Source organism: Indicator indicator, chromosome 5 (genome assembly GCF_027791375.1).
Source record: "Indicator indicator isolate 239-I01 chromosome 5, UM_Iind_1.1, whole genome shotgun sequence".
NCBI classification, from domain to species: Eukaryota; Metazoa; Chordata; class Aves; order Piciformes; family Indicatoridae; genus Indicator; species Indicator indicator.
The window spans coordinates 21,921,518-21,934,771 of NC_072014.1; the positions used below are offsets into that span (position 1 = coordinate 21,921,518).

The window sequence follows — 13,254 nt, forward strand, 5'->3', positions numbered from 1 at the left end:
TGTTTAATTTGCCATCAGTAACACTGTAGATTGCATTTGCTCTTTGCTATTTACTGCTCTGAGTGCATTGTATTTGTTATTCATTGCTGAAATTGATTTACATAAAATGTTCTGGAATTAAGAAAACTGTGCCTGACTTTATTTTAAGGAAAATGAAATAGCAAGTAAGCTATACAGTACTGTCTTCATTTAGATTCTTTTTCTTGTCCTAAAGAAAATATTTTAGCCAGTGTACTCTGACTGCCATAATTTGACATACTGATGAACATAGGTTTTGTAAATACGCTTCGTTTATTTGGTCCTTTCCCCATATTGCAGATACCAAGAAACATGGGCTCTAACACCTCTGCATTTCCCCTTTTTGTATCCCATTTACTTGAAGATAGCTTTATCTGTAAGGAACATTGTAGCAAAATACTTTCTCTACCTTTGGCTGCTAAAAATTATAGGACAAAAGTATTATGATCTAACTTATCAGTGTGAGACAGACTGTCAAAGTCCATTCTTTATCTATAGACTATAATGGTGTCTGAGTTCTAGAGCTTTTCCTATGTGAACTACACTTTTCTGACAGCATATCCTGAGCTCTGACTGAAGGGTAGTACAACTAACTTTTTTTTTTTTTTTTTTTTTTAATTAGACTCAGCATTAGAGTAATATCAGAACCTTTATAGTTCCATGTTTGGGCCTGCTCAGGCAATACTGCCACTTGGGCACCTCAGGGCTCCTGCCACTGAATCGAGACACTGGCATGCTGAAGTACAGGCTTCTGCACTACCTAGCTGTCAGCCCGTGCTCTGTACTGACAGAAAACTCGGAAGATTTGGGTTTTCTTTTTTGTCCTAACTGTCAGAATATATGACAGTACAGAGAGCCTTCCCATATAGACATTTCCATACACTGCTTTTATTAAATGAACACATCCGTTTGGCCCTTTGTGTAGCTTCCAGCTGGTGGATGGAAGCATCCGGGCAAAGGGAGAAAGTATTGCTGCTTTTTGAATTGAGAGGTTTGAAGGGTGATGGTGCACTTGCACTGCACCAAGTGAATGATGGGACATACAGCTTTTGAGTTTTCTATGTTTAATTTTACTGAATAAGTAATTATTTTCCAAAAATTGATTTTATTTCAATTAAAAGAAGCTAGTTTGGCAGAAAAATAAGAGCAATAAATGCACAAGCTATTAAAAGCAAAGCTTCTGAAAAGTAGCCTATCATTTTGCATACACAGTTTCTATTGAGATAAGTAAAATGCTAAATTATTGTATTTCTTTTCTTGAAGATGTCTTGATAACGCATATGTGGCTTTTGAATTTTGCAGCTATTGAATCCCCTCCTACAATGCCACCAGCATGCAGGTGCATGTATGGAGGAACATGCTATATAGATGAAAGTGGTCTTCCAAAATGCAAGTAAGTCAGTATGTTTGTAGGGTAGTCCTGGGCCAGATTGTGCTGATTTTAGTCTCACAAACCAAACTCTTTGAAATAAGTTGGAAATGCTTCAGAAGATCTCATACATCCACAGCAATACATTTGTAACAAACCCAGAAACCACATGTATGCGTAAAAATATCAGCACATAAGCGGTGTAAATGTATCTGTTTGGGGGGAAAAAAACCCAAACCAAACCAAAACAACAACCCAACCAAAACCCCAAAAGACAAAATTCTGAAGATTCTAGTAAAAAGCTGTACTAAAAGATTGTAACAATGTAACAGTAAATGTAGCTTGGAACAGCCAGTAGGTGCCACTGATGCTCTGCTCAAACAAAATCTTTTGACTTCAGTGACAAGTTTTCTGACTCAGCACTTTTTATTTCCACTTTTAATTCTATGAAGATAGCAGGATTACTATACTTACAGTCAGTGAAATATATAATTATTGAGTATGGAGTTAAAATTAATGGCATGTAGATAAACATTACAGAACATCATAATAAAGCTGAGATCCTAGACTTAATAAAAGCCATTTGGTCAGCTGTCCTTCTTACATTTGCAGGTGTTCTTATGGCTACACTGGGAATTATTGTGAAATAGGATTGTCCAAGGGAGTGCCTCCTGGAACAAGTAAGCTTTGAGTATATATTGCACTTGATATTTTGAGGTAAAGAATGTGTAACACCTCACTATGATACCTGTTCAGGCCAGGCTTATAATTATCTGTGCTCTTTATTACACTGAACTATGCTTGCTTGAATGTTTGCTTATTCTTCTGTCTTTGACAGCAGCAGTAGCAGTATTGCTGACAGTCATACTAATCTTAATAATTGGAGTGTTAGCAGTTGGAGGCTTCTTTAACTACAGACGAACAGGCTCCCTTTTACCAGCGCTTCCCAAACTACCAAGGTATGCTTTGAAGACTTTTATAGCTGGAATGGCTGTGCACTGAAAATGTATGTTCGTTCCCAAATATTTCTGAAACATCCAGTTCATTCACCATGTACCTATTCTGTTGGAATTTGGGAAGTCCATGTTCCTTCATTTTGAGTGGATTTTTGATTCCAAGTAATATAATAGGTGATCATTATTTTGTAACAAAGGACAATTGTAAAACTCTTCTACATTCTTAATTAGCTTTTAAATAATAAGCAATATAGAAGAGTGATTACCAGATCTGGAACTGGATATTCAGTTCAGAAAGACACAAAAAATCATAGTTAGATATGTTTTAATTTTTCTGTTAAATTTGGTCAGATGATTCTAGCAAAGAGATCTTCTTAACATTGAAAGGCTAAGTTTATCTGCAACAATGGATTCATCTGTTTAAAAGTAATAAAGGTCACATATAGTGAACTTCTCTTTCCAGTGCCTGAGAAATCTGGGCTTTTTGTAGGTTCCTGCTCTCATAAGTTATACTGTCCAGTGAAGACCAGCTTTGTGAAATACTGTTGAAATTATTTGATTTTTAAATCAAAGGAAGATTGGGCAGGGGTGGGGGGGAAGTAATGATTAAAAAAAAAATGTCAGAATCTGACATTTCAACATTTTTTTAGCTTTAAGCCATTTATGTATTTTTAAAGGCATAAAGCTTATGTATTTTTAAAGGCATAAAGCTGCATCTTCATAGTCTTTGCACCAGTTTCACAGTAGTAGCTCTTAAATCAGTGTAATTAAACCTTTGCAATCAATAATGTGCATGTAGCTGTAACTGCTTTCTCACTGAAGGACTACACTGAACTAATTGCATTTATTTATGATTTGATGTAGTTAACGGGGCATAATATTTATGCGGATGAATTCTGCAAGGCAGAATTTGTAAGTGGTCTCCAAGCTGCTCATTGAAATTCCCTGTTTCTTGAATGGAAATCTTCTGCATCATCAGACAGTGAACAAGCATAAATTTTAATATTCTGACAAACTTATATGAGAAGTACTGTTGAACATTGAAATTATGAGACCATGTGAAATGGAGATGTCACATTTTTGTCTGAGGCTTGATTCAGTTTCCATTTCTGCCATGAATATGCTTTAGTGCTGCCACTGCTAAATCCCTCTTTAAACTGTTAACTCATACATTTACTGCAGAGTTAACTTAAGCTATAGCTCAGCTGTTGCACTTAGCACTTTTCCATGTACAGCAATCATAGCTAATATTTATGTTCTGGGTCAGCTGATGCCTACAGGGTTAACTGGTAAATTGTGTGCACAACGTATTAGCTGTGGGCAAGAGTTTAAGCACAAGATGGCTCCAATGAGGATACACAAATGGAAAGATCATCTGAACGGTTCTGTCTTCCTTCACATTGACAAAGTGATTTCTGCAGTGAATTTGTAGTTGCGTGTTCTTGGGAGTTGAATGCTCAAAGTTCTGTGTGGAAGGTCCTCTATTTGGATACTCACTCCTATCTTTTGCTGCTCCTATTATTTTGAGCTTGACTCTTCTTTCAGTCCATTTCCAATAGTCCTCATGCAAATCTGGTGTACACTTGTGGTAGCTATAAATCTATATGCAGACTGAAAGTTTGCTTATATGAAAGCAGTAACCTGTACACATTTTTTTATGATTTGCATACATAAACATCTGTAGTACAGATGTTGGAATTATGCCCACAAATTTGTCTGCCATTTCAGCTGCAGTTTTTAAAAAATGGTGTCAACGAATTTGAACAAATAAGTGGATTCATGCCTTTGTCTGTAAATCAACACTGAAGTAAGGTAGTTGAAATGTAGGTAAATTTGGAGGGATTGTAATTCATTGAGTTAATTTGATGTCTGTTATGAGCAATCACAAAGGTTGTTGAGATCATTCTGAATGGGCTATCTTAGGTAACAAAACCTGTTGAACTAATGCAGGAATACTCTTTTTACTCATAGCTAGAAAAAATTCAAAGTGATACTTATGCTTAAAAGAACAACTAGAACCATCTGTATTGTAAGCTCTGATTCTGTATAATCTGTTGTTTTGTTTGTTTGTTTTGGTAGTTTAAGCAGTCTTGTAAAATCTACTGAAAATGGCAATGGAGTAACTTTCAGATCTGGAGCAGATGTGAGCATGGACATAGGAGTCTCTGGCTTTGGAGGAGACTCTGCTATAGACAGAGCGATGCAAATGGTAAGGTTTAGTTCTGAAGCAAAATTTAAATTGTGTTCTTTTTTAGGTAAAAGGAATACTTTTATCTAAAAAAGACAGTGAAGTGATAAATGTGTTTTAGAAAAAGAAGTGAACATTGATAATTTCCTGAAATGGATTTTTATGAGTTGAAGGCAAGGACAAATGTAGGCTGGTCTTCAAAATAATGTGACTTTTCTCAAGATTTATATAGTAGAAATTAAGTCGATTACTTCTTTCTTGTTTCAGCATATTAATAGACTATATATGGAATGAACAGGCAAAGGCAAATACTTTAACAAGGAATTTTCTGAAGGCCTCTTTGTTCCATAGAACAGGTTAAAATGTGTGGTTTTCAAATCCAGGCTGCATGTTAGAAGTTTCTGAGGTAAAACTTAAGCCTTACCAGAGGGTACTTTGCAAAACAAATTATAAATTGAAGTTTCTTATTTTAACAAGTTTAAACAAATCACGTTTAATGAAGTCTACTTCAGCCACGTTCTGTTGTGCACATACGAGAAACAGCACGTCTTTGCATTTCCCATACTGTATAGTTTTTCCGTGGAAAAAAATATTCCCCTGTTTACCACAAGAGGTACAATATACAAAAGATTTTTACTTAGAGGAAACAGATCACAGGTATGTTTGCATAACAAGCACTTGCTGCAAAATCTACACTGGAAACTACCTAAACATTTGAAGTTAAATTACAGACATAACTGACAGTAGACATGAAATTAAACAGCGAGTGAAGAGAAGCTCATTATATATGTATGTGACCTTTTTTGTAGATGAAGAAACACATTCTATTACTAGGCAGCTTGTGTAATGAAACAATCGTCTAGAATCACAGAATGGTAAGGGTCAGAATGGACCTCCAGAGATCATGTAGTCTCACCCACCCTGCTAGAGCAGGCTGCACAGGAACACATCCAGGCGGGTTTTGAAAGTCTCCAGAGAAAAAGATTCCACACCCTCTCTGGGCAGCCTGTTCCAGTGCTCCACCACCCTCAAAGACATTTTCCTTATGTTTAAGTGAAACCTCCTGTGTTCTAATTTGTGCCCATTGCCCTCGTCCTATCACTGGGCACCACTGAAAAGAGGGTCCTGTTGCCCCTCACCCTTTTAGATATTGGTAAAATCCCCTTATCAATCTTCTCTTTTCCAGGCTAAAGGGCCCCAGGTTGCTTAGTCCCTCATTGAAAGAGTAATGTTCCAGTCCCCTAATTATCTTTGTGGCCCACTGTTGGACTCTCTCCAATAGTTTCCTGTCTGTCTTGAACTGGGAAACTCCTATGAACACCTCAATTAATACTGAAAAGATAGCTTTAGGCTTCAATATTACCTCAGGTCTTTTTCATGTATGAAAAGCTTCATGATACTTTCCTTTTCCTGGACTAATATCGGCATACTGAAGTCCATCTGATGCAGGTCTGAATACAGGCTATTTCTGCTTAAATGGTATTCACTCTCCCTATGTATTCAGAGTATAAATAAAAGAAATAAAAATGTCTTAACTGGGAAAGAATTCAAAGGGTTCGGTTTTTGGCAGCAATGACTGTGGGATGTGCCTCCTAAAATTTTAACATCTCGTATGCACAAGCAGATAAAGGGAAATTTCCAGTGTGACTGTTCTTAGCAAAGCTTAGGCTAATATGAGAGAGCTGACAAGGAGTTCACTGTGTGGTCAAGAGTTATGCTCTGATAGCACAAATCGTGAAGTGGTGGTTTGTAGAAATGAAGTAGGCTTAAACAGATACCTGATGTACTTACTACTATTCCTCTGTTATTTCTCACTATTTCTTAGCTGTCTAGCCTTCAGTGGCTCTTCTTACACAGCACTAAATACTTATCTCAGCGCCTTTGCCCACCTGCTTCAAACACCGTAGCTTCATTTAGCATTTGACACAATATATGTGAAGCACCACATAGACAGTGGTCTTCACATATGGATGCTTGGGCAATGTATTGATTTATCATATAAGAGATATGCTTAAAACAGTGAAACATTCTATTTGTGACATAATTCATGCACTGTAACTAAGGGGATACACTCACTGCTTCGACTCAAAAAACGTAGCAATTTCCTTGTTGGGGCAATGAGAATGAATTACATTTGTTTATATATCAGATAGTATTCATTAATTTGTATGTCATTTTGAAGTCTCTAAAATAAAGTATTTATTCCTAGGAGTATGGAGGTGTTTACTGCACTAAAATTGTTTTTGGTGGGTTTTTTTCTTCATAGAATGAAAACTTTGCAGTGGAGTCAGGGAAACAGCCGATCACATTTGAAAATCCAATGTATGCAACCAGAGATGGTGGAGCCAGCACAGCCAGTGCAGTTACAGTTGTTCAACCAACTCAAGTATGAGATATCTAGGCTTGACTTTCTCCTTTGATTTTCCTCTATGACCTTCTTTTCTTCTTTGAAGGACATTGTCTTTCCTTTCTTCTCTTACAGGTAGCAGTAACTAGTGGTAAGGAAAATGAAAATTTTGAAAATCCTGTGTATGCCTCTGTGATTTCTACTACTCCAAAAGAACCCTCTCAGAGTACAGCTGCACCTCAGGTAGGACGTAGAAATGCTTTAAGGCTGCCTTGTTTGTTTTGTGCTCCAAATCAGGGAAACCGAATTGTTAAGTAAGCTGCAATATTGTTTCAACTCTCTTTAAACAATGGCATGGAGTTGGTACATGATCTGCATCGAATCCAACTAACTGGACCATATTTGCAGGATTTACAAGAGCTGGTCAGGAAGAGTTTCATTTGAGAAAAGCGGTACAAGCACAGATTGCCCAAGGCACACAATAAAGTTCTACTTGGATTAAACATCTTGTTCCTTGTCCACCCAGCTATTTTGAAGTGGATAGACTGGAACAGAGTTTCCTTTCACTGTCTGTTTTGCTTCATTTTGGGGGCAGATACTAGTGTGAAAATTGTAATGTAACTGCTGGAAGTTGTCACTGCTCCCCAGCAGAAATTATTATAAATAAGGCTTTGCTTTGGACTGTGAACAGTTATTTGAAAAACTGTAATGAATTATAGCTTGATAGAACCAGCAGAGTATGTGGCTTAGTTGGTTGATTGGTTGTTGTTTCCTCCCCTATAAAATATGAAAAGGAAATCCCCCTCAAAAAAATACAATTTGGTTTTAAATTGAAGAAAACATAGGGGGTTTTGGTAGGGAAAATGGAAATAAGACTTTTATTCAGTGTACTATCATCATTTTTTTCCACACATATTTGTAATTTTATCCATGTTTAAAAGTGCTACGAAGGACATTAAGATACTTGTTCAGTGTGTTCTTGCAGGATATTTTAACAATCAAGTTCCAAGTATTTTGCCTCATGTTGATTATTTGTGATTCATGAAAGATTCATTTTAATATCTTGAACAACAGCTGAACAGCTCTGAATGAGCTGTTGTTGGCTTGCTTACAGGACTCTTGGTGCACAATGTGTGAAAAAAAGCACCTCTGATGAGCTTAGAAATGACAGACCTGTCAACCTGTTGTAGTTTCATGTCCCTCAGTAATTTGTTTTGTGTTGTTTTCAAGACAATTTTTTCCTATTTGACATAACTGTCTGGAATGAATGGCTTCCATGATTTAGTCACTTTTATTGCCTTATGGCATAGCCTTGTGAATACTGCTTTAGGTAAGATAACACTAACTTGTTATCTAGGGGTAAAGAAAGTTGGGTCGCATGCTTGGAATTACAATGTAGTGAAGTAAGAACATCCAGCTGAAAACACTGAGTTAGCAGTCAGTGCAAGTGAAATCCAGCCATGATGATGTCAGTTTCCAGAGAAATTGTAAGAAAAATGTGTAAAGTTCTAATTATCTTTATATTTCAGGAATCAAAGTGGAATTTCTTCAAGAGAAAAATGAAGCAAAACACTAATTTTGAAAACCCAATATATGCAGAGGTATTGTTTACTATTGTATAACTGTTTTTCAGCTAATGTACTGCTGGACTTTGTTCTTGGTTCTGTAGGATAAAGATTATGGGTAGACTCTGCTGCTAAGTGAAGCAGCACAAAAATTCAAACCCAGGTCAAGGTAGGACTGAAGAAATTTTGAGAAGTTATAAAATTTCCTGCAGAATGAAGTGTTCAGCAGGCATGCAGCTCAAGCAGCACAGCTGCATTGTCCACATCTCTACTTCCCCAGACCAGTCACTGTGGACTGCTCCTGATCTGGAATCTCAGTTGCTGGTATCAGATTGCTGGTGCATTCTTGCACACCTTAGGGACCCAGTGCAAATGGGAGGCTATTGTACATCACTATGAGTGAAGTATGTAATGCTACCCTCTCAGTTTTGGCTTCAGTGCTGTATAAAAATCCATTTGCTCAGTGTACTGCAGCCCTGTTTCTATACTAGCCGTATGTTTTTAATTCCATACAGTTGGATGAGACAATTCTTTTAAGATGGCAGGCGATGTGTATTCTGGAGGAATCGTGACCTGGCTTGAGTGTGAAGGTTTGGAGTTCTACCAACTTCAGCCAATAATTTTAACCCTTTTCATTTTACAGATTAAGATTTCTGGATAATTTAGATTTCTAATGTTTGAATAAGGTGAGAGAGAAAGCTATGGAAACCAGGAATTAATTTCCGCAATGCTAATCAATGCAAGTACTTACAAACAGTAGTAGTGTCAGTTACATACATTCATGTATGTGCATGTAGATATATCAAGTTACTCCTGATATTAAACATTAACATAGCAGTCCCCGTGTGTGGAGTAAGTTTGTAGTAGCATATTTATTTACTCAGCTGTACCATCTGAGTTGAAATTAACATTTCATTTCGTTACAGGTGGTGATTTCCTGAAATAACTTATACCACAATACTTGACTTCAGCAAAATATTAGTTCAAACATTCTAATGTTTTGTACATTAGAATGTAAACTTTGATTTTATGGTTATTGTTTCAGATGGAGAAGGAACAACAACAGGACACAGAAAACGTCCCTACTCCTTCTCCGCCTCCCAAGATTACACTGAAGAGAGACCAACCATTATCTTACACAGCAACGGAAGACACATTTAAAGACACCGCCAATCTTGTTAAAGAGGACTCTGTGGTATAAATAGGTAACTGATTTAGGGAAAATTAGACACATCCATTTGCACATATACTTTTTATAAACAGGAAAGTAAGGTTCACATTCAAATGCTTTATAAAAAATATATACACTTCTTAGCCAATGGCTAAGGAACTATGCCTTGTTTTTTGACAAATGCCAATTTCTATTTTTATGAACAACTATCATGATGTACTATATGTATATCTTTGCACTGAAGTTGTCTGAAAGTAATGTTATAAATATATTGTACATTTGTAAATTTTGGAAAGATTATCTTGTTCAGTGGTGTTGCTAGTAGAAACCTGTCTGGAATTGGTTGTATCCTTAGGGATAAATTCATCATGTAAATGCTTAACCTAAAAAAAAAAAAAAACAAAAAAAAACAAGGCAAATAAAGGAATGTTACTGATATACAGGATCTTTAGAGTATATATTTATAACAGCACCTTTTAAAGCTTCTACTGGTGCTCTGGGCATCTTTATAACCCATTTTATATGCTACTGTATGTAAAAATGAATGTCTCTTTATCTTGAGTTAAACAAACGATAGAGGAGTCAATGCAGCATTATTATGCTGAATAGTTACTTGTGCAAAATGTTTTTCTTCCAGTATTTTAACTGCCTGAGATAAAACAACTTCCTATCAATCCATAAGGCTCATACTTTTCTTCTAGGTTGCAATTAACACCATTCCATTAACAATGTTTTTTAAAACAGTCTGATAGATATAGATTTTAGTGCCACAAGTTTTTAATGAGATTTTTCTCTTCCTTGTCAATGGAACCACTTTGTTCTTGGCTGGAGACTCTCGAAGTAATTTGTACTGTTAAATGAAGTAGCTAGATTTCTGTAACAGCTCATTTCCAAACAGCAAAATACAAAAGGTAGTGGTTCATTTAAGAAATTATTCAGGGTTTTCAATGTGAAAATTTAATTTTATTGACTATTTATTTCCTAAGGTGGACACTAATAGAAAGGGAAACAGTTTCTACTAATGCAGTCTTTGTAGTTATCTGGTTATTTCTATAACCTTCCATCTGAATATCCTATATATCTTACTAGTTTTTCTATTAATTAGCCAAGGTTGTTTCCACAATGTCAACCATTTGAGGAAACTCTAAGTATCACTGCATAACCATGCTATTCAGCATTCCTCACTAGCTACTGATAGAAAGATTCCTAAAGTTTTAATCAGTGAGATTTCTGCTATTTGATTGCTTTATACCTGAGTTTTCAAAATATATACTATTTCCAATTAGAATGCTTATAATTAATTTGTAATGTACTTTGATTAGAAAAGACAACTGGAAAATGATGCTGCTGAATAAATCTAATAAATGTATTATTTTATCACATTCTTATTTCATAATTTGTGTCAAGGCTCTATGTACTTTTTTCAGTTGTGGAGACTTCAGTGCACTGAGGTGAAAACAACACCTTTAGATAAAGTCAAATAAGAATAGTGGTTGTTGCTTCACACAACTGTCTAAAGTTCTTGATACAACATCACTGACATTTTATCATTGTATGTATGAAAACTGTCCTATTAAATAAACCATCCCTTAAACCAGCAAACTCCTATTATTGATTTTAAGAGACTGACTATCAGAGTGGCATGAACATAAGTCTATATAACCTTAATTCAATTAACTTTCATATCTGAGTGCTTGAGTGTAGAAATTAGAATTTTGACACAACATTTGTTATCTGTAAGGCTATGAAGAAGGAATTCTTTGAACAGCAGGTTGCTCTTCTTCAGTGTTACCAGTGTTTTTTAAACAAAGAAGGCAGGGCTAGCATTTTGACAAGACTCAATTCAGGTTGCATACCATGAGAAAATGTAGCATCAGTTTTGTGAATAGTCTTTGTTAACAGAAAGATTTAGAAGCAGTTTGGAGAAAACTGCTAATATGACAGACAGCCATGTATCAGAAGTACATTTTTTTCCCCCTATAACATTTTAACTTTTCAGATGTGGAAGAAAACCATCCCTGGGATGCTGCATAGACAGGTAGTATGTAGATTTGATTGTTTGATGTACCTGATGATGAAAGATTTCTAAGCTTCAACTGGGCCTCCTCCTTGTGTACCACAATGGACCCTTCTGATTATGTACAATTTAATTTGTTCAACAGAAGCTTTAGATTTTATTCCTAACTTTGTTTCTCACTTGTATTTTTTTCCCCTTTCTGATGACATTCCCTGCTTGGATTCCTGAATTCTGGATTCATTCCCTTTCAAAGAAGGTTGATTTTTAGAGATTTCAGCACCTTTCTGTAATCTGCCATTACAGGGCTGCTAAATTAATCATTATTTATTTGTTTGTTTATCTATTAATTAAAGTGTTTTTTTCATGTACATTCTCTTTACAGCTTTCAGGCCAGATAGAGGACTGTATCTCTGCAAGCATTTATCATGAAATAAATTTATTCTTTAAGACATTTGCCAGAGAATAGAACCTCAGTGCAGTACTAAGAGGTTACTAAAGAATTTCTATCCCTTTCTTGCACACGTACACACACAGAGTGATGAAATTCCCTTTCTTACATTTAGAGTTCTGACCTGCACATGGTATTTTTGTAAGCTTAATTCAATTACTCATTAATGATTAATCACCAGTGCAGCTCTTGAGCAAATAAAACCTTTACCCCTTCAATTTTAATATTTCTGGGAACACCAGTTTGTGAGCCTCTGGCCAACAGATAGAAATAGTGTACAAAAGGCACAGTAACCTCTACTACTATTTTGCCATTCTGAATACGCTCTTTGTACAGATGAACAAATTTGCTATAGCATACACTAATTACTTGTTTCATCTAATGAGTGAAATAATCATCCTTTTAACTTGCAAAGTACACTGATGAAGAAAGAAATGTGAATGCATATATTTTTTAATATTTTCCTCATAAATTATACTAATGTTAGGCTGAAAGTTAAAATATAAGCTCGGAAACTCTTTTTGCATAGTAACAGACTACTGTGTAGTTCTGATTTCCCCTGTAATTCTGTTATTTGTAAAATAGCTTGTGTTTTATCTCTACACAACTGAATACTCAGATGATTAGGCATTGTCAAATACTGCAATTTTTTGGAATATGTTTCATTATCTAGGCTTTGTTGTTATTTGCTTTCATGTATTGTATTCAGAAGCTCGTGAAGATTAGCACTGTGAAGTCAGCTGAATGTGACCATTAGGAAACCACCCATGAAACAGATGACTAAATCTGACTAAGTACATCTTGGAAGATGCATATGTAAGATAGAGCTTCTGAAAGGCCACTGTTTCAAGTTCACTAGCTAGCAGCCTATATGTTGATGAAGTTTACTTGGAAAACTGATTATTTCAGTGATTTCATTTTTCTTATTTAAAATTATGTTATTGGGTGAGTAGTATTAACTAGCTTTGACTATTTTATGCATGCAGATTCTATACAGGTATCATTTCTGAGCATAAAGAATTACCTTAAAAAACATGCTGGATTTACAAGCCTATCTGCAAACTTGGAAATTCCAGGTAAGAAGGGGTGGGGAGTGTTATGGATCCTGAATTAGGATCCTGTCACCTATGTCAGTTTGTTGCAGATGAGTGTTTTAGATCACTTAAAGAATTACC

General features: G+C 35.7%; 1 protein-coding gene across 1 annotated transcript in view; it reads left to right on the forward strand.

The window, feature by feature from the left end:
- Nucleotides 1-9,644, forward strand: part of LRP2 (LDL receptor related protein 2) — a 118,758-nt gene extending 109,114 nt beyond the window's left edge. The window contains exons 73-80 of the mRNA XM_054381226.1: nucleotides 1,321-1,411; nucleotides 2,000-2,067; nucleotides 2,226-2,346; nucleotides 4,423-4,552; nucleotides 6,798-6,917; nucleotides 7,014-7,121; nucleotides 8,408-8,479; nucleotides 9,489-9,644. Coding sequence (XP_054237201.1) covers nucleotides 1,321-1,411; nucleotides 2,000-2,067; nucleotides 2,226-2,346; nucleotides 4,423-4,552; nucleotides 6,798-6,917; nucleotides 7,014-7,121; nucleotides 8,408-8,479; nucleotides 9,489-9,644 — 866 coding nt within the window. The remainder of the gene's footprint in view (nucleotides 1-1,320; nucleotides 1,412-1,999; nucleotides 2,068-2,225; nucleotides 2,347-4,422; nucleotides 4,553-6,797; nucleotides 6,918-7,013; nucleotides 7,122-8,407; nucleotides 8,480-9,488) is intronic.
- The last annotated feature ends 3,610 nt before the right edge of the window (nucleotides 9,645-13,254 follow it).